The sequence below is a fragment of the Magallana gigas genome, chromosome 1 (genome assembly GCF_963853765.1).
Source record: "Magallana gigas chromosome 1, xbMagGiga1.1, whole genome shotgun sequence".
Taxonomy (NCBI): domain Eukaryota; kingdom Metazoa; phylum Mollusca; class Bivalvia; order Ostreida; family Ostreidae; genus Magallana; species Magallana gigas.
In genome coordinates, this window is record NC_088853.1 from 65,443,252 (window position 1) to 65,471,215 (window position 27,964).

At 31.0% G+C, this 27,964-nt stretch overlaps 2 protein-coding genes across 8 annotated transcripts; one reads left to right on the forward strand and one right to left on the reverse strand.

The window, feature by feature from the left end:
• Positions 1 to 2,980: 2,980 nt before the first annotated feature.
• Positions 2,981 to 21,721, forward strand: LOC105344909 (uncharacterized). Of its 7 annotated transcripts, none has more exons than XR_010714200.1 (7): positions 2,981 to 3,271; positions 5,071 to 6,753; positions 7,249 to 7,317; positions 9,564 to 10,424; positions 10,574 to 10,644; positions 15,680 to 15,782; positions 21,497 to 21,721. XR_010714200.1 is itself a non-coding variant. In XM_034464593.2 (7 exons), the coding sequence occupies exons 2-7, from the start codon at positions 5,607 to 5,609 to the stop codon at positions 11,478 to 11,480; spliced, it is 2,124 nt and encodes a 707-aa protein (XP_034320484.2). In that variant the 5' UTR covers positions 2,981 to 3,271; positions 5,071 to 5,606; the 3' UTR covers positions 11,481 to 12,261. The 7 variants fall into 7 exon arrangements, 6 of the variants coding, with proteins under 6 accessions (XP_034320484.2, XP_065941415.1, XP_065941475.1 ...); XM_034464593.2 differs by lacking the exons at positions 15,680 to 15,782; positions 21,497 to 21,721 and adding an exon at positions 11,415 to 12,261 and having other exon boundaries at positions 9,564 to 9,656; positions 9,747 to 10,424; XM_066085343.1 differs by lacking the exon at positions 15,680 to 15,782.
• Positions 21,722 to 22,811: 1,090 nt separating this feature from the next.
• LOC105332177 (C-type lectin lectoxin-Thr1) lies at positions 22,812 to 25,743 on the reverse strand. Its single transcript, XM_011434642.4, has 4 exons — positions 25,585 to 25,743; positions 25,401 to 25,483; positions 24,038 to 24,125; positions 22,812 to 23,072 (listed from the first exon to the last, which is right to left on the reverse strand). The coding sequence occupies exons 1-4, from the start codon at positions 25,643 to 25,645 to the stop codon at positions 22,858 to 22,860; spliced, it is 447 nt and encodes a 148-aa protein (XP_011432944.3). The 5' UTR covers positions 25,646 to 25,743; the 3' UTR covers positions 22,812 to 22,857.
• Positions 25,744 to 27,964: the final 2,221 nt, after the last annotated feature.

Consider the following 27,964-nt stretch of genomic DNA (forward strand, 5'->3'; position numbering starts at 1 on the left):
TTAACTTCCTGTTTTCGGTAGACGGATCGCTATGTCACCGGATATCACTGGATATATAAGTCCATTCTACTGCCATATGTTAAAGATTAGGTTAGTTAAACACCACTTCATTACAAATAAATAATAAAAAGTATGGAACCTGGGTGTCGCTTGATCTACAAATGTGGAAATCAGATACCCTTCTAAAAAGTGAGTATAATTCAAATTTCTACTTTCGTTTTAGAAAAAACACGTGTTGAAATCAATTAACTCTTATTTTTAACCTGTTGTCTTGTATGGCAGTTATTTTCTAACATAGACGCGTATTAATTCATTAAACTTTAATATAAATTACGCTAAAATGAATAAACGAATAAAGAATCCAATATTTTTGAGGTGATTATTTTGATTGGGCGTGGTCAATTCGCATAAAATTCAATAACAATATTCAAAGAATGATTCCTTGTTACTTTTATTAAAAAAATATTTGCAATTGTAGTAAAAATGTGTAAATGCTGTATTTTAGAGCGATAAGATTTTATAAAATATTGTTGCCGAAGGGCCTTAGTTAACTGGGTCAACGAGGCACAATTTTTTAAATTGTTCATCAGCTTGATTTTCATGAACTTGATTTTTTTTTCTGTTCAATGCCTAAACTAGCTAGAATAATCATATTCTTTTCAAATAGTATAGTAAAAATAATTGGGTTTGTGGTTATTCAACGAAGGGCATTAATAAAAATACAGAATGATCAAAGTCTGAAATACCAATGATTTTTTTTATTTTAAAATGTTTATTAACTTACCCTAAACACCCGAAACGTCCATATTTTAATTTTATGAAATTAATAGCTATAGACTTGTGTCAAATATTTCTTTTAATTTTTTTTTTTAGAATACATGTGTATGATATACAAGTATAGACATGAACTAAATTCAGGAATTTTAAATAAATAAGCAATGCTGCTTAACTGTCTGGCGGTCAATATGCTGTAATGTTCGACACATTGTCATCCTAAATTTTTAGACATTTTTAAATTAGCATAGTGTTGTTCACAAAAATATTGTTGCATTAACATAGATATCAATATTCTGGAATATCATCGGAAAAGAATGTTATGTGTATATAGAAAATAAAAACAAACAATGATAAAGATGTACCTGTTAAATCTAGACAGTTTTTTAGGGGCAATTGACCCGATTTTATAAAACTATTGATTTTAAACTATACCATATACATGCATGTTTATATGTGAAACGCATTTACTATTATTTTCTGCATCATAATATCATTGTACTATTTTTGTTTTATTATTACTTATTATTAAAAAATGAATTAAAACACAGTGAAGCTAGGCGTATTTTGAGCAATGTTACAATCTAGTTTATTTAAAAAATTAGGATCTGTTTACAATAATTCATAAGAAAACATATTATGAGATTACTTGTATTTTGATATCTTATTCAGCAGATCATTAACCCTTCCGTTTATGTTAAAAAAAATTTACGTTTCGTACGTTATTTTAAATGATTTTATCTAATTTATTCATAACACACTTTTTTCCTTACCTACATCGCTGCATTAAAAAAATATATATGAATACAGTCGACGAAAACAATTAAATCACTTTTGCAACAAAAAAAAACTATGAAGGCAAGTTTGTTAAATTACTCAAAGAAGTTCAGTCATATTTGGCTTTGTTGACAAGTGAATTCTTAAACATTACGTCGTAAAAAGTGCATTTTCCCAATTTTTTATTGAATGTTAGGGGAAGCTTATTTTAAAGTAGATTTTCAAAATGAATGCTCGCAGTCATCGTTTATAATTATTTACATCATAGTTTTATCGTGCAATAATTTATACTTATAAATACTGACTATGAAAACGATAGCAAGTTAATTGTTCCCCGAGACAGCAACTTTTTCCCGGGACAAAGCTAATAGTCGGTATAAAGGTGTGGTAGTGTTGATTTTGCGTGTGTTTGTGTAAAAAAAGATCAATACGTGTAATTAAATGGGAAAAATGTGTTAATGTTCATGTTTTCATCAAATCATCATTTCATTCTATATATTCATCTTCTTTTTTGCATGTTTCTAATAAAAATTAAACGACCCGACCGACGAGACATCAACTTATTTGATTGACCAAGCCATTTTGGCGGGTAGTGAATTTTATAAAAACCATTTAACAGGTTCTAAAAATGACCAGACTAGTTACGACCCAGGGCGAAGTCGGTGCATGATTCTAGCCATATACTGTATATATAGAGAGAGAAAGTTATTTACAGCACGCACAGTAAGTAGTTTTTATCTCCTACTAATATTTCCTCTATCGAATGAGTGAATGAATGAATATTTTATAGTCTGCCATGCTTATATAATAATTCATTATTCTGATAATTTTACTTTTTAATTAAAACATGTAATGTTGAAGTTTACTTGTAACGCTCTATTCTATCCTTTAATATTTCATGTACCTTTTGATTTTTGAAATACGGCACTGCTCCATTTATTTGTAATTGTTACAGCTACATTGCCCAGAGATATTTATGTAGACTCAGCTTGATTCCATACATCGGTACAATATCCTAAAATATGCACATTATTACAATGGTATCATATGTAATTCTAGGTTACTATTTTATAGCTAATTATAACGAGTAACTGAATAAATAGTTGCTGATATCGTTTTTGATTATCAAGTTCAATAACATAACGTAATAATTTTATCACAAATGTTAAAGGCTGTGAAGCTGTGTGTTTTATTCATATAGCAAATACATGTGAACACACAAACGAAATTGTTATTTGTCATATTTTATATTAATATTTATGTTAATTTTTGTAGGGTTGATCCCATATAAATTATTATCCTGTGGTCAGGCAAATAAATGAGTTAACCCTCTACCGGACTTGTTTTACACCGGCTACATAGGCACTTATTATTCTGAGGAAACTTATTTTTTTTGCCGTGCATATTTTTTTATGGTAAACATTATAGTTATTTAACTTTGAATTTAACGTTGTGACTTGAATTTTACCGTGTTCCGAGAATGAAAATGTAAGAAATTAAATTCCGCTGGTGAATAGTGTCGATGTTCACCAGATGCAAATAACAAGGGAACTATTACACGGTTAAATATTATATCATGTTTATTTACATTCAGTAATGGTTCCATTGACATTGATTACGATGCATTATGTGTATTCCTGAGTTTAAAAAAAAAAATTTAAATTTTACAGCGAAAAAAAAAGAAGAAAAATGAGCCTTCATCTTTAAGTCAACATGCAAGGTAATTATGTCTTTTGGCGAGGAATCGATGTGATGTTGGTCATTCTAAAGATCCGAGTTTTAAAATATGTATATGATAAACGTACAAACACTAGTATCTGACAATGTGCATGCAAGATTAAACATATTAATCTTGAGATCAGCCATTCTAAAGTTAACAGCAAGTGATTGTATCAATATGCGAAATAAGAATAATAATTTGCGGATTATATATCTAAACAATAAAAATAACGATGTTGTTATGCCAATAGTATCACTTTTCTTAAGTTTGTTACTGACTGACTACAAAAATATATCGGGTTGATCAATCTCATAGATGGCGAGGCGAAGTCAGTCAGTAACAAACCTAAGAAGTGTTGTGTTTTCCCGACGACATTTAAGTGACATATTTATTTATAAAAAACGATGATCTACGCAAACCCTCGTTAATAAGTTTACATTCCGTCAAATTTAACACATTTAAACTCGATCTCACCTTTCAAATACTCTTTGAAATATTCACTACACTAATTCTTGATTACTATGTTTTGTTGGTATTTAATTTTGAACGTTCTATACCTTTCCCCTTTAGAGATTTGAACAAATCTGGACGCTGCAATTTTGTTCTGCTTCAGACAAAACAGTGTGATGTCAATATTTAACGGGCATCTACTCTAATTTTAAGAAATTCAAAGAGTAATTACTCCAAGAACTTACTGCGTGCGGTTTATGTATTTAAGGTCAAGATCTAGTAAATGATTCCATGATTCCAGACTGTCTTTTTGGTGCTAGAACCATAATGACGTCATAATTGATTTGATTAATTTTTACTCGTATTTTACGGTTTTTAAGGACTTATGTAGAACATAAAACAATATTTTAACATTCTATATTTAATCACGGAAAAGTAATCCCGGTACATATATTCTATTTGACATCATTTTAAAGAGAAGGTCAAGAGCTTGTATAATGCCGTTTTTGGAGAGACTGTAGGCATTTTAGATATATTTCATTAGTCAAAAATGGATAAAACCCTGATATTTGTTACTTTTATCCTTCATATTTCATGGAAAATGATTGTTTAAAACATGATTTTTCGTTGTGTTTACCAAAAAATAAAGCCCCGGTACACCCTATGAAACAAAGATATTATTATGAAGCATCATTAAAAGAGTTTATATTTTGAATTTCATATATTCATATATATTCATATGTAGGCACCTTTCATTTACTAGATCTTGACCTTAATAATAATAATAGACATCGGAATAAGTAGACGACGCGTAGGCCAACGAAGGCCATATTGCCATATATTCAATCTCGGCTAACAAACATAGAGATATATGAGGAAGTCACGTGCTATGTTTAAATCAATGAAATTGAAACATTTTAGTCCGGGGGAAAACAAATATGTTCTATGTTGCATGTTAATATGTTCACATAAATAAAGCAGATTCCTACTTGCTTTTAATATCTGTAGACATAATAAAGTGGCATATAAACATCCTCTTGCATGCTGACGTAAATATAGTTACAAAACATTAACATTTACATTTTACCTTTTTACATTTATAATCAGCATGTTAATGAAAGTTATTGCTATGTTAAATTGAAAACTTCCACATGCAATACAATACAATTGATACCCATGCATATTGCAGGTATAATGTTGTAGGTAAGTAAATTTTCTAGGACTTATTATAACTCACATTAAATATATTGAAACCTGTTACATCACATATATATATAGTATATATAATATATATAGTCCAACCACCAAGGTCGGACTTAATAACATACACAATATGTTTTGTTTATCAGGTTAGCGATTGAGACTACAATCTGAGCAATCATGAGTACGACAATCAATTATAAGATACGTCAGTGTTCAAAGTGTACCAGGAACACAGAGTACTTTTGTAAATCGTGTCCTTGTGATCTGTGTCGACAATGCACCGAAAACCATATACACGATCTCACAACAATAGACCACGATGTTGTGGTATACCGTGATACATTGAACTTCATCCCAAATCAAAACTCATGTGTGACACATGGTAGTATTGGCTATGGGCTGTACTGTAAAAACTGCCAAACACCAGCCTGTTCAATTTGCTTTAAGCATAAAGAACACAGATTACTAGATGTCAGAACAGAATATGAATCGATGCAAAAGCGACTCAAAGAAATAATTCACACCATTAAAAGTGTAACTTTGTTTCAGAGATCTGCTCTAAAAACAAAACTCACTGCTGATTTAAAAACGTGTCACACAGAATTTAGGTGCCGTCAGTCCGAAATGTTAACAAAAAAAAAAGGAAGTGAAGGATTTTATTGATTATGTACTAGACGATCTCATGGTTAATGTGTTCAGTGATTTCGACACCAAACACAGATGTTTAAAACAAACGATTGAAATGAGCATATATCTTGCTAGCATACAAAGTTATGAAAACATGCACGTACAGTCTGCAATGAAACCAATTCACTACCTTTTGTCCAAAAACAAACATCCTCGCACCATGACTTTTAAAAACCACACCAGCAAACTTTTAATGAGTCAGGCAATCAACAAAGAGATGGTGACACTGTTATTGACTGAAATTGAAGTCAAACAGGGGGGAAAACGACGCCGACGCGTAGTAAATGAGGATTTGCTTAAACTAATGCCTAGCCCTGAGATTCACCAATCTCTCACCGTTACAGATGCTGATTGTTGTTATCACATGTCCCCTGTGACATCGAACCTGTTTTGGGTCAGCTATATCTTTAAACTCATATTGACAGACGTGTCTGGTGAAACATTTTATTGTCGAAAAGATCTTTATAGAGATCAGTTCATTCATAAATCATTTTTTTATGGATCACATACGGTGAATAAAGATGGTGATCTTTTTTTCATAGATAGGGAGTTGGATATTATCAAACTATCCAAGGATAGGAAAACAATGAAAATATTCCTAAAGTGGAATTACTCAACTAGGAGACCATATTGTGTGTACTTCTCCGCTTTTACGGGTGATTTGCTGGTCGGTGTGTATGACAGAAAATCCAAAATAGGAGAAGTAAACCGGTACAATCATCAGACCGGGCAAAATACACTTACATTTAAATACGAAAACTTAGATTTTATACCTCACTATATAACGGAAAATAACAATGGGGATGTTGTTGTTTCTGACGCTGCTTTGATAGCAGCGACCGATCGTCAAGGAAGGCCTCGTTTCCACTACACAGGATGTCCATCAGGACCAGGATTACATACACTAGGACTATCTACCGACGCTCTTTCACACATATTAGTGTGTGATGGCAAAACCCACACGGTACAGATGATAGATAAAGATGGCCAGTTTTTGTCACATCTACTGATAAGACCATTTGGAATATTTGAACCATGCAGTCTAAGTTATGATGCCAACACTCACCGTCTATGGGTCGGATCATTCCAGAACAGCAAAGTTTGTGTCTACAAGTATATTACCCGGAAGATCGCTCTTAATGGTAATTATTGATAAAGATTGTTTAGAAATAATACACTTTTCTAAGCTAAGAAACTTAAATATGCTAATTTGTCTTCATCGGGGTTTTTCTCGTGGCAACAATTAAACCATATTATATTTGTACGTCGTTCCATACACATGACTAAAGTCGCCTATTGTGATGTTCTTTTTTCAATGTTTTCTACAAATTTCATTTCATCATCTAAAAACTAATTTCAACAGTAACATTAAACGATGTCAATCGTTTTAATTTACGTCACAATAAAGTTTGATAGAGTTGAAAGCATTTTTTAAGGAATATAATTTTTTTTACCTCAATGTTAGTAGCATTTTCACCTTGGTCCTTGCACACATTTCACGAACCTTTTAATTAGGAACTTGTTCCCATTTTTAAAAATCAATAACTCAGAACCGATATTTCAAAATAAACAAAACATTAAAACGAATTATAGAAATGATTACGTACGATAATTGTTTAATTACCAATTGATTTCAGATGAAGAATGTGAATTGGATGTTATGTTTGGCTCAACTCCAGAAGTGTTAACCAAAACAATACTCTGTGGTATGACAATTATATTCATTAATTCTGGATCTGTCACAATAGATGAAGCTTCATGCATGTCTTCAATAATACACATTCCTAAAAAAACACTCTTGACCTCTGCCTTTTGTGGCAGAGAAAGTATAGAGACAATTAGGGTTTTAGTTGAACTTGATGTGTTAAGTATTATACAATTTAAACCTTGAAAGTTATTTCATAACTTTTAACAGTACTCAAAAATGACATTGATGAAAATGTTAATTCATTAAAACACTAGCACTTAATGTTTCTGACAGTGATTACGAGTTGCGTTCAAAATAAAGTACATGTAATGTCTACGTTTAGAAAGTACTTCACATCAATATACATGTACGAGGGGTGCTCAATAAATAATGTCATCGTTATTACAAAAATAGCACAATAAGATGTTTTTGTTATTTTTAATGGCTACCTTTAAAATACTCTCCTTTAACAGACACACATAATTTCTATTGATTTATCCAAATTTTGAATGCATTCATATCATGTTTTGGGGAATGGTATTCGTTTACTGATATAAGTGAAAGAGCCAAAAGCATTCTTTGAAGCATATCTTCTTCGTAACAACTGCATTTTTTAATTTAAAAAAAAGAAAAAAGTCACCGGGAGACAAGTCAGGAGAATTGAAGAGGGGATGGGGCAAAATATAAACCGTTTTGTGTTTTTTTTAAAAATAATATCACAATCTTGAAATAATGTGCAAGGGCGTTGTCATGAATAAGTCGAATGTTGCGAATTTAAGACTTTGGTCTCTTTCTTAATTTTCTTCAGCACGTATTCTTTGTAAACATGGTCGGTGATCGATCGTTCTTTTGGAATACCAACTTGAACTACAGTGCCTTCAATATTAAAGAAAATTTTCAGTAATACTTTCTTTGTACTTTGGCATCGTTTTGCTTTAACTGGTCGTTTTGCTGTTTTAGTCAACCACATCTTGTTATAATTTTTTTCTGAGGTTCAAAATAATATATCCATGTTTCATTACCTGTAACAATTTCTGATAAATATTGATTGCAATATTTGTATATTTCTAAGTAGCTTTTTTTTTACACATTTCAGCCCGCAATCAATTTTGTATTTCTGATCATAGATGAGGTATCCATTTTGCACTAACATTTCGGAGGCAAACTTGTTTCTTTAGAATTGTAAATACTGTCCACGATGAAATGCTTACTAAATTTACAAATTTTTGTATGGTAAACAAACCACCATTTATAATGATAACGGTTGTTTTTGCAATTATTGCATCAGTTGAAGTCGTATGAGGTGCCCCAGACCTTGCCTTTCCTAAGGACTGATTGGCCAATTTCGAATTTGCTGACCCACCTGTAAACTTGTCTAAATGACATCCACTTGTTTCCGTACACATCAAACAACACTTTGAAAATTTATTACGAGTCTGACACATGCTTTTTTGTAGCCTCAAATTTCAGCCACATTAAATGATGACTTACCAGTCATATTTTCATACAGTGTTTCGATAGGATGGTTATATCAGCTTTTCAAAGGAGTATTCGATAATGAAACGTAGTCAGATAAACGGCAACAAATAAAATAAGAAACAGGCATGCGAGAAAATGTATTTAAAGGTCAATTAAACCCTGTTTATTATGAGATCTGATTACGGACATTATTTGTTGAACTTGCTTTAAAAAGTTCAGCGTTTACCTCGCAATTAAATTGTGATAATTTTTTTAGCATCAAATTGGGATATGATAGAGAAAGGTTAACGTAACATATACATTTGGGATACCTATAATGTGTGATTTAATAATTGCTTTACTACACGAATTTGTTGAAATTATATATATATATATATATATATATATATATATATATATATATATATATATCTATATCTATATCTATATCTATCTATATCTATATCTATATATATATATATATCTATATCTATCTATATCTATCTATATATATCTATCTCTCTATCTATCTATCTATCTATCTATCTATCACACGAACCTCTTAATTAGGAACTTGTTCCCGTTTTTAAAATTTCATCACTCAAACCCGATATTTAAAAATAAACAAAACATTAAAACGAATTATTAAAAATAAATAATAAAACAAATGCCTTTTAAAATGTTAAAAACGCCATTGCTCACGAAAGTTTTGTACAGTCCTCTTAAACTTATTTTCATTGTTTTGTGTTGAGGTCATTTTATAAATATAGAATTGAATTCATATTGACTGAATTGAATTGTATTTAGATACCAACTCAGTGGGATCTCTGAAAACGAACCACACCACAGATGAAGACACTATACAAAAAGTTCGCTTCAATCACTTGATCTCAGTCACAGGTATTTACAGCTGCTATCACATTTCCTTTGTTCAGCCAAACATGATGTGGGTCAGTGATACAAACAATCTTATCTTGACAAACAACACAGGTGAAATTGAGCATCATTTAACTGATCTTAGCAGTAGTTACAATGGATCTCACACAGTGAACAGTGAGAGTGAATTGATTTATATAAGTGGTGATGGTAATATTAAAAAGCTGTCAAAAGATATGAAAACAACAACCACATTTATAGAACAATCAGAACCAAAGAAATCGACACCACAATGTGTATACTGGTCCTCTTCAACTGATGAACTACTTATCGGTATGCGTTGCAAGGTTTCCAGGTTCAACATGAATGGTCAACTGACACAGACAGTGCAATATGACAAAACAGGAAAACTCGAAATATATTGTAATCCTAATTATATAACAGAAAACAATAATGGGGATATTGTGGTGTCAGACTTTGGAGCTGTAGTGGTGACAAACAGTTTAGGAGATCATCGTTTCTCTTACACGGGGCATCCATCAGGATCAGGACTCGACCCTTGTGGAATCTGCACTGACGCACTTTTACACATCCTTTTGTGTGATGCTGCAACAAAAACTGTACATATGCTGAATAAAGACGGCAAATTCTTGTCTCATTTACTGGCATTAAGAGAACAAATGGACTCACCGTTTAGTCTTAGTTACGACGTCAACACAAACAATCTCTACGTTGGATCAGACTCACATAACAATAATACGGTGCATGTCTACAAATATATTACCGAACAGGGTAAGTCTCATGAACGTGTTAGAATTATTGATCTGTTGTTAAGGAACAAACATTGATATACATGGTATATATTGATTTTATGAACTGACATAAATTAATGTATAGAGAGGATTACGTACGATAATTGTTTAATTACCAATTGATTTCAGATGAAGAAAATGAATTGGATGTTATGTTTGGCTCAACTCCAGAAGTGTTAACAAAAAACAACTCTAATGTGGTATGAAAATTATATTCATTAATTCTGGATCTGTCACAATAGATAAAGCTTAATGCATGTATTCCATAACATATATTCCTTTAAAAACTTCTCTGATCCTATGCCTTTTGTGGCAGAGTAATTACAGAGACAATAATGGTATAAGTTCAACAATATGTGTTTAGTATTATACAATTTAAACCATGAAAGTTATTTCATAACTTTTAACAGTGCTCAAATATGACATTGATGGTAATGTTAATTCATTAAAACACTACCTTAATGTTTCTGACAGTGATTATGAGGCGCGTTAAAAATAAAGTGCATGAGATGAAAAAAACGAATCGCGCACTTGGCTAGCAAAGATGCCCTATCCCCTCCCTATCCACTTTCAAAAACCATGATATGTGCCTGGATATGGTGCGATTAGGCGCGCTCGTCAAATATCTCAACTGTTTTTTTTAATATTTTAATATAACAGCATCTTTTAATTGCACAATCCTCTTTCTACATTGACAATTTACATCAATAAGCGATTAAACAAAACAAAAATGTTTATTTGAACCATTTGTTTATACTGGTTAGATAGCGCCATACCTGCTCTAATGGAGAGATAACTCGTGTTACGAACGATAACTCCGGGTTATGAAAATCCCGAATTGATTTATCTAAGTTTTGAATGCATTCATATCATGTTTTTGAGGAATGGTATTCGTTTACTGATAAGTGACAGAGCCCAAAATATTCTTTGAAGCATGTCTTCTTCCTAACAACTGCATTTTTTAATTTAGAAAAAAGAAAAAGTCACCGGGAAACCATTCAGAAGAATTGAAGAGGGAGGATGGGGCAAAATATGAACCTTTTCAAAGGAGTATTCGATAATAAAACGTAGTCAGATAAACGGCAACAAATAAAATATGAAACAGGCATGCGAGAAAATTTATTTAAATGTCAATTAAACCCTGTTTATTATGAGATCTGATTATGGACATAATTTGTTGAACTTACTTAAAAAATTTCAGCGTTTAACTCGCAATGAAATTGTGATATTTTTTTGAGGATTTGCTTTATTAGGAATTGTATATGCTGTTTCAATAATTACTTTCCTAACAATGACAACATTAAAGATTTCAGCATTACACTATAAATTAGATTGGGATATGACAGAGAAAAGTAACCGTAACACGTACATTTGGGATATATATATATATATATATATATATATATATATATATATATATATATATATATATATATATATATATATATATATATATAGACCAATGTTTGCGAAGCGTAATAAATCATTTCAACAAGTTTGATACAATAAGATTAGAATCACACAATTTTTATATGTTTTATTTATCTCATACCACTTGATTTATATTATAAAGTTATTAGCAATTATTCTGACCATGTGCAATACAATATAGTTTGGCATTTCAGAGATAAATATAGCGGTAATATAATAAAATTTCCCTGAAAAAGACATTGTAATACACAAGGGTGTTAAGGAAGATATATAATCTGAGTTGCTTGTCATTCCGTGAAATCACAAATCTTATTCATTATATATGTACATATTCAAATATTTAGGCAATAAAACGTAGACCAAAAAAAAAACAGTACTGACTACATTTTTTTTACTTCAAATAAGATTGTATTACGTAGATTTACACGCTGATAACGTTATGACTGAAAGTGGAATGTCGTGTAAATTTTATCGGAGAGCGTTGTAAACAAATTCAAAATAATAGTAATATAAGAACTCGTATAAAGTATTTTGGAGTGATTTAATGAGAATTGAACATAGGAATACTGGGAGAGATGTTAGTTATATCAATCAGTTCCTAAAAAGTATATAGATTTGCTTTTATTCTCGGCCATGCCTTCTTCTCCCCTTGTTTACGATACTAAAATCCGACTAGAACAACACTACCTCGTATATTGAACTTCAAATTTTACATGTATTGAAAGTGTGTTCAATTCTTAAATTATAAAGTGCTGCTAGAATCCCATGTTTTGTGCTGTTTTGATGCAACATTCCGTTTTTCGGTTAAACTGTATAAAAACTGTATAAAAGGTTTTTCGAGAACCGAATGAATAACTATATAAATAAGAAAGTATTACTTTTAAAGGAATGAACGGCATGGAATCCATTGGTCAGCTCTGTTTATATTATATACGCTACATGCAGTAAACTATATATAGCACTGTTTTATTGATTTTCGAAATGGCAAGGCATGAATGAGCTTTATTTTTAGTAGGCGAATTATACTTCCGACTAATATTCTTACGCATATGTGAAGAAAATAAACGAGATTTAAATCATTTTGTATGTAACTCTATAAATGTTTTATTTTCAGAGTAAACGTTTAAGATTACCGTTTTCAGTAATGTACGTCTAATTAAAGATTTAAATAAGGTTGTCATTGCATAGTAAATAAAATAGTGCAAGGCGCATTACGTACGCAATAGGTAAATTTGCTGGATGCCTCATATGGACACAACTGTGATCGGCCGAAGCCGATCACAAAAAAATAGGATTCTAGCAGCGGTTTTAATCAAACTGATAGGTTTGCAAATTATGCATACAAGAACAGGACAATGCCATTTTAATCAATCAAACCATTCAAACTGCGCAGCTACATACTTATTTTGAAGACTTAGCAACCTGAAAAAATATCTAGAGGGTCCATTGGTGTACTCTCTACAACCATTTGTTGAGAAAAAGTTTAAATCTTGCACATCATTGTTGTAACTTTGTCTCAAAATAGGGTACCCAATTTTTATCAGTCGGTATGAGATCTAATTCTAGAACAAGAAAAATCCAGTCTATACTAGGAACTCATGTGTCTACGGAGACACATTAATGTTATACCGATATTTTCATAGAAAAACTTTAATGTCAGTTCAAAACAATCCGTGTTGAATTTGATATACATCTCTATACTGTCCCCTGTTTCTTTAAGGGGGTTTTTCCAGCTGTATAGGTATGAATTAAAGTAAATTCTATTTAGAAGTGGGGTAGGGGTCCAAAACAGTGATTCTCTTTAATTAAAAAGTATGCATTTGGTTTCAATGAGAATATGTCTTCAATGTTCCTCCATAGTTACAGAAAAATATATCTTGTGGGAATTGATAGTTTTTTAAAGCCGATTTTAAGAATAGGGTACCTCAATTTGAGACAAAGTAATGACTTAAATAAGCAACCTTAGACCTTTTTCTCAACAAATGATTGTTAAGTGGCCAACAATGAACTCCCTTGATATTTTTCAGATTTTTAAAACTGAAAAAAAAGTTTGTAGTTGCGCAGTTAGACAGCTGTTTTAAGAGATTAAAAAAGCATTATCCCGTTCTAGTATGCATACATTTCAAACTAAATGACATTTAGGACTTCATATCTATTGATTTTGTATCCTTTGGCAACGTTTTGGCCAGTTTTGGGCAGAAATAGGTCAGTTTAAAATGTTTACATTCTTATCCTGAAATGTACAAGATGGCAGCACACCCCCCTTAACCTTCCCACGTAATTGTTTATCTCTAGCTATTTTTTTCTCTAAAAGCTTAAAAATTACTGAAAACTTACACAGTCAGGTTTAATGACAGGCACTAAGTTTTTATCCTTGTTAGTTTGAATTAACATGAATGAGGAACAGTTGTTTATGTTTCATAAAAGAAATTCGAATGATTCGAAGAGAAATATATTGATTAAGGATGTATTATTTAATATTTATTCGTTTGATGAGATATCGGTGCTTCTGATTGGTTGAAAAATTTCTTTGATACCTACATCAACAAAATTTTTGCCGGATCTACTTTTCTCAACTGTTCTGGTCTAACACTATTTATAGAACGGGTATTTCCAAGATAAACACTGTCAACTAAATGTAAAGTTGTGTCTGTTTTATTGTCAGCAAAGAAAATGCAATCTTGTGAATATAAAAACTTGAAAGTTTAACCTTCAAAAATAAATAAAACACATTATTTGATTCACGAAATAGAAAATTAAGCGTCTTCTCACGATTTCGTCTGCTTGAGATCAATCAACATTTACAGCGAGGCTGGCTGTTCCTTTTCCAGGAATATTATTATAACGAACATATAGGCCTATAAACTTTCACGGTAACACTGCTGTTCAAATTTGGTAACTATAATTTTTAAATTTACACACGTACATGATCGGTCATCAGAATAAGCGTCGTAAAGAAAAGCTATGAGTAATGCATCAACTCCTTCGGCGCATTCCAAGCGGCAGATATACCATTTAAGTACATCACTGGCTAGCTAGTTACCACAACGTTTACAAAAGTCGCTTATACATACTATTCTTTGTCGACATATCAACTATTTTCATCTACGATCGCCTCTCCTTGGATGGTTATGTCCAGTTGCATATTCCAGCGATCTCACATGATAACTAGTTGTATTACGAATTTTTCAGCACAGTGAATAATATCACAAGCTATCGCATGTATTTTCCTTTTGTTTGCAATTTAGCCGGTTCAGATTTTAACTTACTATTTGTGTTTAATCCATTAATTCAACTCAGTAGCTCTGCATCAGCTGAAGGTGCATCCATTTTGAATATTGTTGCTGTTGTTGTTTTGTATTCATACGCGCCGCTTCATTTACATTATTTACATTTTTGATCAATGACACTTAACATTTTTTTATTTGAAAATGTTTTATTAAATGATAAGAAATGAATATAATAATTTTTCTATTGATCGACGTATCAAAGAAAAAATTGACCGGAAAACTTTTTCATCAATGCGCGTAGCGCATTGATGAACTTTTCCGGTCAATTTTTTCTTTGATACGTCGATCAATAGAAAAATCATTATCTTCATTTCTTAAATACTTGTAGTAATATAAAGGTCTGGGGAGGCTTTAGTTTGTTTAGGGTGTTGTGTAAAGAAACTGTTTCCATTTCGTTATTAGTATCTCATGTATAATTCCTTAATAACAATGCCTTTTGTGGTTTGCACTTCATTTTCACAACTAAATGCTTATTTTTGTGTTCCATCATTTTTTGTTAAATATAAATTTTCAGCAATATTCGATCAAAGAGTAGTAGAAAGGGGATGTGGAATACACCGTAATATCTTTACAAACTGAATCAATAAAAGGGGGATGAGTCAAAAATAGTTCTGACCGTAAGTATTTGATATTGCATCATCTTTGTGATTAACGATGAACATGACATATCACGTGACTATCATTGCAATGATGCTTTGATGTGCTAACTCTATTATGACGTCATAATTGATTTGATTGTATACGCGGCTATGTTAAGGGTGTTGTTTACTCAGGGTTTGAGTTCTCAAATTCCGATTCTTATAAAGTTCAATGTCATGAGTAAAATTTGTTCTAAACACAAAAAGTATTTATGAAATGAATTATTAATGACATAACATTCGATATTTCTACTATATTTTTGAATTAGGTTCAAACAAAAATAGACTTCTAGCCAAACAGAGGAAATTCGGACTAAATTTTACAGATTTTGTTTTCCGCTAAATCATTTTTGGCAGTACTCTAGTATAATAAGTTAAGATTTTATATTTTAGTTTTTATAATTTTGCATATGTTCTGTTGGTTATACTTCACTTTTTCAATAAAATAATCGTATGGCACGAATTACAAAAATATTTTAAAATGCTTAAAAACGATAAAAGACACCATATCTCAAAATTTTGATCATTGACTTCATAAAAATTTCATACCAACAGAGAAAGGTAAATATACTTAGTTTAATACTATTAATGTTTTAGCATTATCATCATTCAGTTTTTTTGGTTATATTGAATCAAAAATGGGTAGTAATTTTAAAACTGATAGAGGAAACTCGGACTAGAATATCTATAAAAATAGTGAATGACAACTTAATGCTTTGTATCTATTTAATGTCACTACCATTCATAAACTGTATTTCATTTGTTAAAGAGTTAAGCAATTTGTATTATTTTCACAATTAAGAAAATCTTAATCATAGTGTAAAATTTTTATGGATTTTTCTTTAATTTTCAAAAAATATTCAATGGCCATTAACTAAAAAAGTAGGTCATTGACCTACTTTTTTTAAAGTGAAGAATAACACTACCATGTAAGGTCTATAACACACAATAGTTGGTTTTTCATTATCATCAGTGGAATTTTTTATCATTCTGAATAAACGTCAAGGAGCCCGATTAATTTCTCTGTACTTCATAAGGTATGACGTCATAGTTAACTTTGACGTCACGATCTGCATTCCTTTCGATCGTTCTTAGGGAATGTATCGTTACGTAATAAGTGATATTCATTGTGCATAATAAAACCGCTTCATTCCTTTACATAGACTCTGTTGTAAATACTAGTGATACTAAATTCAATATCACCGATATGGAGTGTAAAAAAAATCAACAGTTTTAAACTTCGTAATAGGTAAATAACTATTCATAAACTAATGGTTTTGAGACTCCCCCTGCTACGTGTTATTTAATGAATGGTGATATGTATATGCATATAAAACGGCTTGGCGCAAGTGAAAGTTAAAAACAATCTTAGTATATTTTACGTGAAATCGGGAGATAAAATAAGTACCAATGTGAATCTTGCTGGGGGAAACCTACCGATTGACCCGATTTTGTTTAAACCGAGCCTAAAAGGTAAAAATGTGCCTAATTTCGATGGCGGTACGAAATGTTTTGACAATATTTCAAATAAACGAAATATCTATATGAACCCCCAGCAAGAACTGCAAAATGCATTACTTATCGAAGGATTTTTCATAAAATATTTTTGATTTAATGTCATTATTCACTTGCGCCGATGCGATTTTTATAGATTATTTACCGTGATAGAAAACACCCGTCACGTGCTTAAGAAAAATATATGACGTCACAAAATACACCAAATATAGTGTTGGATGTCACTGTTAATTTATGTAATAAAAGTTTAAAGAAACTCGCTCGGTTAAAGTAATTTTCAATAATTAAAATAGTATCATTTTTCGATATATATTTAGCTTCGGGCAGCCTTAACATAGCCGCATATCCCTATAATGTCATTTATTCATAATGACGTTATACAGGATTTGATAGATGTTTTCCCTTACTAACCGACTCTAAAGTAGTCATTGTCAAAACAAGAGCTGGTGGAAATTTAACAAATTTAATTTTAGAAATGTAAATGTACAAAATCATAAGCGGTTAATACAATCATATATTCTGATAATGATCTTTTCGTGTTAAATCTAAACTATGCCTTAATTTTTTATGGTTCCAAACAGAATCTGTCACAAACGGTGATCATTCCAGTGTAAGAGTTAGGGGTGATTTCTATTGTAATATATCTTTTAAATGCCTAGAAATTTTTATAAGTTATAAAGTACATGGTTATGTCATTTTTAGCTCACCGAGACGAAGTCAAGGAGAGCTTATGCTATACCCTCGGCGTCGGCGGTGGCGTCGGCGTCGGCGTCCGGACCTGGTTAAAGTTTTTGTTGCAGGTCCTGTATCTAAGCTATTACTTGTCCTATCTTCACCAAACTTGCATGGATGATGCATCTGGACCTACTTATGGACTTGAAAGACTTGGATGCTGAATCTGGGTCCTAAATTTCAGATGCTGGAGGAGGTTAAGGTTGTTGGACCAGGTTAAAGTTTTTGATGCAGGTGCCCTTTGATAGCAGTATCTTAGTTACTGCTGGTCTGTACTTCACCAAACTTGCATGGATGGTGTGCCTTATGATACTGATGCACCAGACAGGCTTGAGTGCTGAATCTGAGCTATAGGTTTCGGATGCTGGAGGAGGTTGAGGTTTTTGGAGCAGGTTAAAGTTTTTGTTGCGGGTGCCCATTGATAGCAATATCTAAGTTACTACTGGTCCTAACTTCACCAAACTTGTATGGATGATGCGTCTTATGATACTGATGCACCTGACAAGCTTGAATGCTGAATCTGAGCAATAGGTTTCGGATGCTGGAAGAGGTTAAGGTTTTTAGAGCTGGTGAAAGTTTTTGTTGCTGGTGCCCTCTGATGATTAATCTTAGTTACTACTGGTCCTAACTTCACCAAACTTGTATGGATGGTGCGTCTTATGATACTGATGCACCTGACAAGCTTGAATGCTGAATCTGAGCAATAGGTTTCGGATGCTGGAAGAGGTTAAGGTTTTTAGAGCTGGTTAAGTTTTTGTTGCAGGTGCCCTCTGATGATTATATCTTAGTTACTACTGGTCCTAACTTCACCAAACTTGTATGGATGGTGCGTCTTATGATACTGATGCACCTGACAAGCTTGAATGCTGAATCTGAGCAATAGGTTTCGGATGCTGGAGGAGGTTAAGGTTTTAAGAGCTGGTTAGATAAAGTTTTTGAAACAGGTGCCCTCTGATGATGATATCTTAGTTATTACTTATCCTTACTTCACCAGACTTCCATGGATGGTGTGTCTTATGATACTGATGCACCTGACAGGCTTGAATGCATAGTCTGGTTTCGGATGCTGGATAAAGTTAAGTTTTTAGGAACAGGTCACATGTTTAATAGATGATAGTACTATTTAAAACTTGCATAGTTGATTTAACTGTAATATGAATGAATCACAGAGGTAGCTTCAGATGCAGAGCTTGATCTCCATTATCAAGGATGCTAACTATGCTGGTCCTAACTTCACCAAACTTGAATGGATGGTGTGTCTTATGATACAGATGCACCTGACAGGCATGGATGCTGAATCTGAGCCATAGGTTGCGGATGCTGGAGGAAGTTAAGGTTTTAATTGCTAGTGCCCTCTGATGATGATATCTTAGTTATTACTGGTCCAAACTTCACCAAAATTGCATGGATGATGCGTCTTATGATACAAATGCACATGATGGGCTTGAATGCTGAATCTGAGCCATAGGTTTCGGATGCTGGATGAGGTTTAGTTTTTTGGAACAGGTCACATGTTTTATAGATGATAGCTTGCATAGTTGATTTAATTTTATTATAAATTAAATGCAGAGGTTGCTTCAGAAGCAGAGCCTGATCTCCATTATCAAGGATGCTTAAGAAATCTCCTTCCTCACTCAAACCAGCTCGATAGACAAATGTGTTTGTTGATAAATGATATAACATGATTCCTATGATAAAGTATTGTATGATATGAAACAATATTGTTTGATATGATACAATATGATATCATATGTTATATTATAAAAAGTTATACGATACGATATGATATTGTATCAATTTTTTTGATATGTTATGATATGATTATGTATCATGATATTGTTATGTATAGTATTGTATATTATGATACAATATTGTATAATATTATATTGTATTTTTAATTTATTATTTTATCACATGATACAATTACATAAGATATTGCAAAATATTATATTGTATCCTATGATACAATATTGTATATTCTATAATATTGTATCATACAATATTGTATAATATGATATTGGTTTCAGTAATATAGAATTATATCACATGAAATTGTATTATATGATATTGTAATATTATATAATATTGTATCATACGATATTGTATGATATGATATTGGTTTATATGATATATTATCATATCACATGAAATTGTATTATATGATATTGTAATATATTTTATTGTGTCATATGATACAATATGTATAATATAATAATGTTTTTTATAATATTTTACCATATCACATAATATTGTATCATTTGATAAGATACAATGTTGGAATCAAATTATATTGTATTATATGATATAATATCATATAATGTATCAAATATGTTTCAGTGTCATTCAATACAATATCATTCTATATTATACAATATAATATCATGTTTCAGTGTTATGATGTATTATGTAATATGATATTGTAATATGATACTATATTGTATTATATTTTATGATATTGTATTATGTGATCAAATACAATAAGGTATAACACAATACAATGTCATATCATACGTTACAATATCAAATCTCATTATTGTTTATTACGGTATTTTATTTATTATATGATATATATTATATTAGAAATATGACATGATGCAATATTTAATTTTATATCATTGTATTGATTAACATATTAACATATGATTATCATAAAAAAATTTATCAGATGATATACGATATTTTGTCAAAACAGAATCCATGAATATCCAAGATCATAAAGTATGATTTTCATATAAAATGATAAAGGTGGTCTTATGAAGGTGATGTCTCATATGGGTGATGCTCCGTCTCGGTGAGCTTAGTAATCTATGATTACCTATGTTTTTATATTTTATTTTCAATTCTATTGACAATATTTTATGTGCTATCACATTATTTTTCAAATTTAGGATAAAAAACTTCAAAATTTGAAGTGTTGATTTCAGCAATATTTTGATAAAATTATGATATTGGAATGTAAACAGCCAATGTTGTAAACAGTTTCGAAATTTGTTTTCATTTTAAAAAAATAATGAATATAATTTGCAAATGAATTCCATTAAATAAAATAATTATTGCAAAAGATTTTTTTCAAATCATAATGCCAGAAAAGGGAAACAATTCCTATCAAAATATCTCCCTTTCAAGATAAGGAGGTATTCATGAAAATAATATGTTGTAATGGACATCTTAATGTAAATGTGTTAAAATAAAAAGCAAAAATAATCATCGAAAACAAATTTAACACTGCAACCCCCTGTTACCCCTTAAGGAATTTTAGGTATATTGCACATGTAGTATACACCACAAGTATGAGATAAATTATTTCCGACTTTGTTTTCAATTGAATGTTAAATTTAGGAATTAAATACTTATTGGGTTCCAAGATGGCTACGAAACATGAGTATCTTGTTTATATAATATGTGCTGCAGTAAACACAAGTTTTGTACTATTTTTTTTATTTCAGATTAAAAGGAAGAAAATACGAAGAAACTAGAACTAGCTTTCTTATGAACATTGAAGTGCTTCATGATTATGTTCACTCATTTCATATGAACATCATGTACTATGATAAGATCTTTATTTCTGTGTTGGTACACATTTAGGATACACATTTAAATCTTTGGTCAGTGTCATTTTCTCCGCGTGCATAAAGATGCCATGCAATATTAAAATGTTTTTAAATTTACATTTCATAAAGAAAGAACTGTCATAATTTTTTTTTATCTTGAACATTAATTGATAGTTTGGCTTAAAGAGGCATGGTCACGATTTTGGTCAAGTTTTATTTTTGGGATTTTAATATTAAAAATGCTTTAGGAAAGCATTTCCAATCATCAAATAAAATTTGAGAGTCAGTCCTAGAGTTATGAGCAAGATACAGAGTTCACAGTTCTTTGTCATATAAACAAGCTCATGTCCTATTTTTGTTTACATAGGTTCAATATACCGGTAAAAATATGTTTCAAGCTAATTGATTTGTCTGTCTTCGAATCATTTTAAGCATATAGATAAACAGTTTCTAATGTTTAACACATTCATTTTAAGTCTAAAACTGGAATTTTCACATCAACATTCAAAATGTAAACAAAAGCTTTGTTTTGTTTACATAGCAAAGAATTGCAAGCTCTGCAACTCGTTATAACTTATCAAAAACACTGAAGTTTGGTTGCTTATTAAAATGCCTTACTAAAGCATTGTAAACATTATAATCTGAAAAATAATTTTTGACCAAAATCGTGACCATGCCCCTCTAATGCAAAACCTTTAAACAGAGCCTCATGCACAGAAACTGATATCTGATCGAGTTTTCCTTTATTATCCAATACGATGTCGGTCTTTGAATATGAATTGTTCTCATTTAAAACAATTTATATCATCTACTCAGTAAACTTCAATAAACAAAATGTCATGTTAGTCAAGTTGCGTTTATATTTTACGTTAATATCAAACATTGTGTGTGCATTTTAGGGATATATAGGGATTGTATTTAAGAATAACGTGTACTCAGGGTTTGAGATTTCAAAATGTACTTTTACAATGTCCAAGTCCTATGGTCCAAAATCGTTAATATTCAGTTTGGTTAACATTGACGTTAGATGGAGCACTGCTCATTTACCTGCAATGCATGTCTGTCTTAATAAAAAGGATACCCCTTAAGTAACCCTTTATTAAGCTTGCAAGCCTTATGATACTAAAGAAATGGGTAATTGATATTTTAGACTTTAAATAAGTAAATTTATTTTTCTAATTAACTCATTTATATAAAAAAAAAAATCAAAAACATTTTAATAATTTATTTGACTATTAATATAGTTTCAGTGGATATTAATATTTGCACACGAACTGTAATTTTCCTGTACAGTTATAATCAATCCAGCCTAAAGCCTCCGTTGTATATACTGCACAGTGCTCCTTTCCACCAGCATTGTTCGGCTCGCCTCTTTTCCAGCTGGAATAGGTCATCTTAGTTCTGTTAGAGAGGGCTATCCAATGACCTTCTTTTTGGATATCTGTAAATCCTAACCACACGCTATTCATTCCTAAAAAATAAATAGGATTCTTTTAGTTACTTTGTAAGTAGTTGATAATATAATTACGTGTTTTGAAAAAACTGCCAATTTGATTTTGACAAGAGACAAATTCCGTTGTTCCCCCTCGAAATTAATGTTTCCAAAAATGGTGAATAGTTTCAAATAAAAATGACACAGAACTCATATTTCTATAATTTGAGATAAAATGTAGAATCTAAATCTGAAAGTTAGTAGTTTTTCTTTCGTTGCAAAACGATTTGATATTATAACATTAGTCATTCGTTTACGAATGCATTTGAATTTAAACCAATATATTGGCAAAAATTATCCCGGACAAAAAAAGTGGCACAAAGGTTTTCAAACACACTTGTTTTATTTTCAATTAAATACATACATATTATAAGTAAATTAGACAAATGCAACAAATTTCCCACGTAACTGAGCGTCGTAGATGCTTTATAAATACTCTGTTTATAAGCTTGATATTGCTCTAATAACAAAAACAGTTATGAATTTTAAAAAATATTTGGTTAAATTAAGCTCGATAAAGGTATAAAGTGTTTTTATTTAAAGCTAGGTTTAGAACAAATTGTAAGTGATTTTAATTATCCTGTAAATGAAATGCATTTTCCCGAATTTCAAATTATAGGAAAATATGTTTATTTTCCAATAAAACATTTCAAAAGCGGTCATGAGAATACTAAGCATCATTATAGTTTGTTTAGTATAATTTAATATAAGCGTGGATATGAAATGCTCTATCTTTTTTTAAAAATTGCGTCTGTGTTCCTATATTTAAGTACCTTATATCCAGTATTTTTCGGAATGATCTAATTTTTGCTTTTTTGCAATTGCTTTTGAATCGCAAAATATTCAATTTTGGCACATTTTGGGATATGCGACAAAAAAACACACGGATATACTGTATTCCTGTATGAAACAAAAATTATTTTATTTAAAAAAAAAAACAACACCTTGAAGACGTAAATATAAATCCAACCACCATTGTTCTTTTTTGTTCTGCAATTCAAGAAGTTGGCATCTAGCCCGATAGGCGACCATCTGTAAGAAATATGTAAAGGGTTAACACGCACGTTCGAATCTTATGGTAAAAATTCTAAAAACATTCTCGAAGTAACTAAAATATGTGATATCTAAGAATGAACCGATATCGTTCTGCGTCAACAACGAGTTATAATGGGACTCGATGCAGAGAAAGATCAATTTTTAATGCATGTATATGGCAAACAATGTGAGAAAGAGTGATCTGTTGTAGTTTTAGCCGGATTCATTACGTAAGCAATAGCAAGGCTACATGCAGTTACAGAGTACGATACTGGATGTTGACTGAACAACCGTTGAAATCGTTCTGCGCACAAAAATATAATTCCAACTTAAAAGTGAAGATCGAATGTATAGCAAGTCATTTGGTCATTTTAAGGTTGGATCTAATAAACATATTTAGTAAAACACGGTTATGACGAAGTGCCTGGGATTTTGCTTCGTTATAAGCGTAATGCGTTATATCCGTCAAGCTCAAAACATATAGTATAGTCACGGGGAATGAAAATCACTCCGATGTAAGCGTTTGTTTTTCTTCTAAAAATTGTATTGAGTATTTGCATTTTCCTGATGCAAATGAATTTTGTTTTAATAATCTTACATAAAATGTTTCCTGTAATAATCAATAAGACATATGTAATCTGTAATAATCTGTAATAAGACATAAGTTTTTAATGTTACAAATGTTTGATTCAGTTGAGCTTTGAAATTGAACATTAAAAATTTTAGAGCTGATTTTCAGTTAATGATACATTGTAGAATCATCATTGTTCGTGTAGGACCAATGTTTGTCGCTATTGTGGTTAACCCTTGCCACGAAATGACATCCCCACGAATGTATATACAAGCATTTGTTTAATACTAGTAAAATTTATACTGAACTTGCTAGTAACGAAATAATGTCCCCACGACCAGAAAAATTCTGGCTGCCCACGAACATTGACCCCTACGATAAAAATTATTCCACAGTATATTATTTGTGACTTATTGCCGTCCTTAAACTTGGTCGGAAAAAACTTATTCTTCATATTCACAATCCAGTAAACTAAAAACACAACTTTTTTATCAGACATAGACTAAATATAATGTATTTATCTTATTTTGTTCGCATCATTACGCGAAAACATATCTTTAAATGCATAATCATTAAATAAGATTAAAGAGTAAATCCGAAAATTATGGCATTGCTATTTGAAAACGTTAACAAACACTTTGTTTCTCTAAGTTTGTGAAAGATTTTGAAGTAAGAAAAAATGATAAAAATATATGTCTTACCAAAGCATCAAAAAATGTTTTTGGTTCCTTCACAAACCAATAGCATTTGCCGCCATACTCTACTCTACCATGGCCACATCTTCCTAAAATAGTCAATAAAGCTCGTTATGATCTGAAACGTCCCCTGAACACCAAATTTTTTTTACAATATTCAAATAATGAAAAATAAAAAAAATTAACTAACCTGCACTTTGTTTCAAAGAAACAATTATAATCAGTAATGTTGGAAACAGATAACTTCCCATTCCGTGCAAAAAAGGACTGAATACTTAATATGCGAAATAGCAGACGATCTGCTGCAAGCTTTTTTTCATTAGAAAGCCAGGTCTATGAATTACATTACTATATATAAGGGCACGACATCGTAATATTCGTGACTTAAATACCATTCGTGATAAAAGTACTTTTATGCCCATGATACTGAATAAAACGTGTGACACGTAATTAAAGACTAAAATTCTTCTCTTATTTCAGTTTAATGAACATTTTTGGAATCTTAGATATCGACAACGAATTTCACATCGCGAACTTTTCTTTCAAATGGATATGTCTAAATATTCTTTGAATAATGCCAATATTTTTTTAACCTAAAACGACTGGTCGTTTTAACCAGATATAATTCTAATACCTTTGTATATTATAAAACATTTAATATTACCTTCTTTCTTAATTAATTAATTTTTTTCATCCATTCAATCATCTATATGTGTTTTTATTATATACTAAGTATTTATTTCAATGGAAAAGTTTAGGAACCACGATTTTAGGTTGATAACAACCAGTTTGATTATATAATATTGAAAATATAATAACATTTGTCTAACATTTTCGTTTTTATTTAAATTATTTCAATTGCTTCAAATGTGTACATTCTACATATTTTCGTTTTTTCCACCCATAGTAGGAGCATCAAACATTTCTATGGTAAAAGACGTTCATCAATTTTATTTTTATGATTCTGTCGATTTTAAAACTGTTTAGGAGTCTCGACTAAAATATTGACTCTACATTCTGTATTTGCATGCGCTGTTTTTTTTTAAACAGGGTATAGAATAAATGCATCTGTTTACGGGCAAATATTGAAGTTTTCAAGTCACCTGAGTCAAAGGTCCAAGTGAGCTCTCTGATCACCTGTTGTCTGTCGTCCATCCGTTTGTCTGACCGTCTGTAAACTTTTCACATTTTGTTTACTTCTTTGAGAACCATTTGGCCAACTTTACCTAAACTTAGTACAAAGCATCATTATGGAAATCGAATTCGTAATTCTTAAAATAAAGGGCACTGTCCTTTATAAAAGGGAGATAATTGTAAAACAGTGAAAAAAAGTGTGCATGTCTTTAAAATTCTTCTTTTCAAGAACCACTGCACAAGAAAGTAAAATTTTTACATCAAAGAATTTATATATTGTGAGGATTTTGAATTAAAATATTAAAATCGTGACCTCTGGAGTAATAAAGGGACCTTAATAGGGGTTCAAAGTTTAACATAGAACTATATAGAAAAAATGTTTATTTATTTCCTTCTCAAGAACTACAATGCTACAATTCATGAAATTACTGTGCAAGCATCCTTATATAATGTAGATTCTAAATTGTCAAAACCGCCCCGCCCCCCTCCGGACTAATACTGTGGCCCCGAGAAGGGTGCAAATTTAACACAAGAGACCCAGGGGAAACATCGCTCACCTGAGCAACAATTACAATAACTCTAATAAAATCAGCATAACAGTTTTGAATTCAAAATATTTTGACAATTTAGTAGAGTAGATCTTGTACAAAAAGTTAAATAGTCTTACTTTTTTCATCCCAACTTTTAAGTGTTAAAATTCATGCCCCTTTTGTCGCTTCAGTATTTGTGAATAGTCTCCAAATGAAAAAGAAAAGAAATTTTGGTGATTACTTTATCATAGTTATATTGTCTGGTTATAAATTAATCTACTAGTTATTTTGATATTTGATCCCAACATTAATTAGTAAAACTTAATCGGGATTATATATCACTGTATTCAAGCAACTAAGGAGTGGGTCTTAGTTCTTAGGAAATACAAATGAACAAAAGATAGTAAAGATATTGGAAAGAATTGTAGGAATCAATGATAAACTGTATACTAAGTATACTTTCCATGTTAAGATTTGTTTGTAAAACAGATAAGAATGCAACAGCTTAAGTCCTCAACACACCAATATTTTATTTGATGGATCGATAAAGAATATTATAATAAAATACCATTTCACAAAACAGAGACAAAAATCAATTCTATTATTTTATTAATATTTCTATCTATTTTTTTCAGTGAAATGTGGAAAACTGCCAATAGGGTATTATAGAGCTTCAAATTTGTTTAAATTTGATGTATTATAATATAATTATGAATACCAACATGTTAAAAATGTTCTGTTCAAATCTTTAATGAAAAAATGACAATAACGAACTGTCAACCATCTCAAAAATCCATAAAACAAAATACAAATTCAAAGCAGAGCAACAAGGTCCTCTAAAAAGATAGAGGTAAGATTAGGTGCCATGAAGGAGTGGGCTTCCTCTGCTGACCGATCACACCCGCC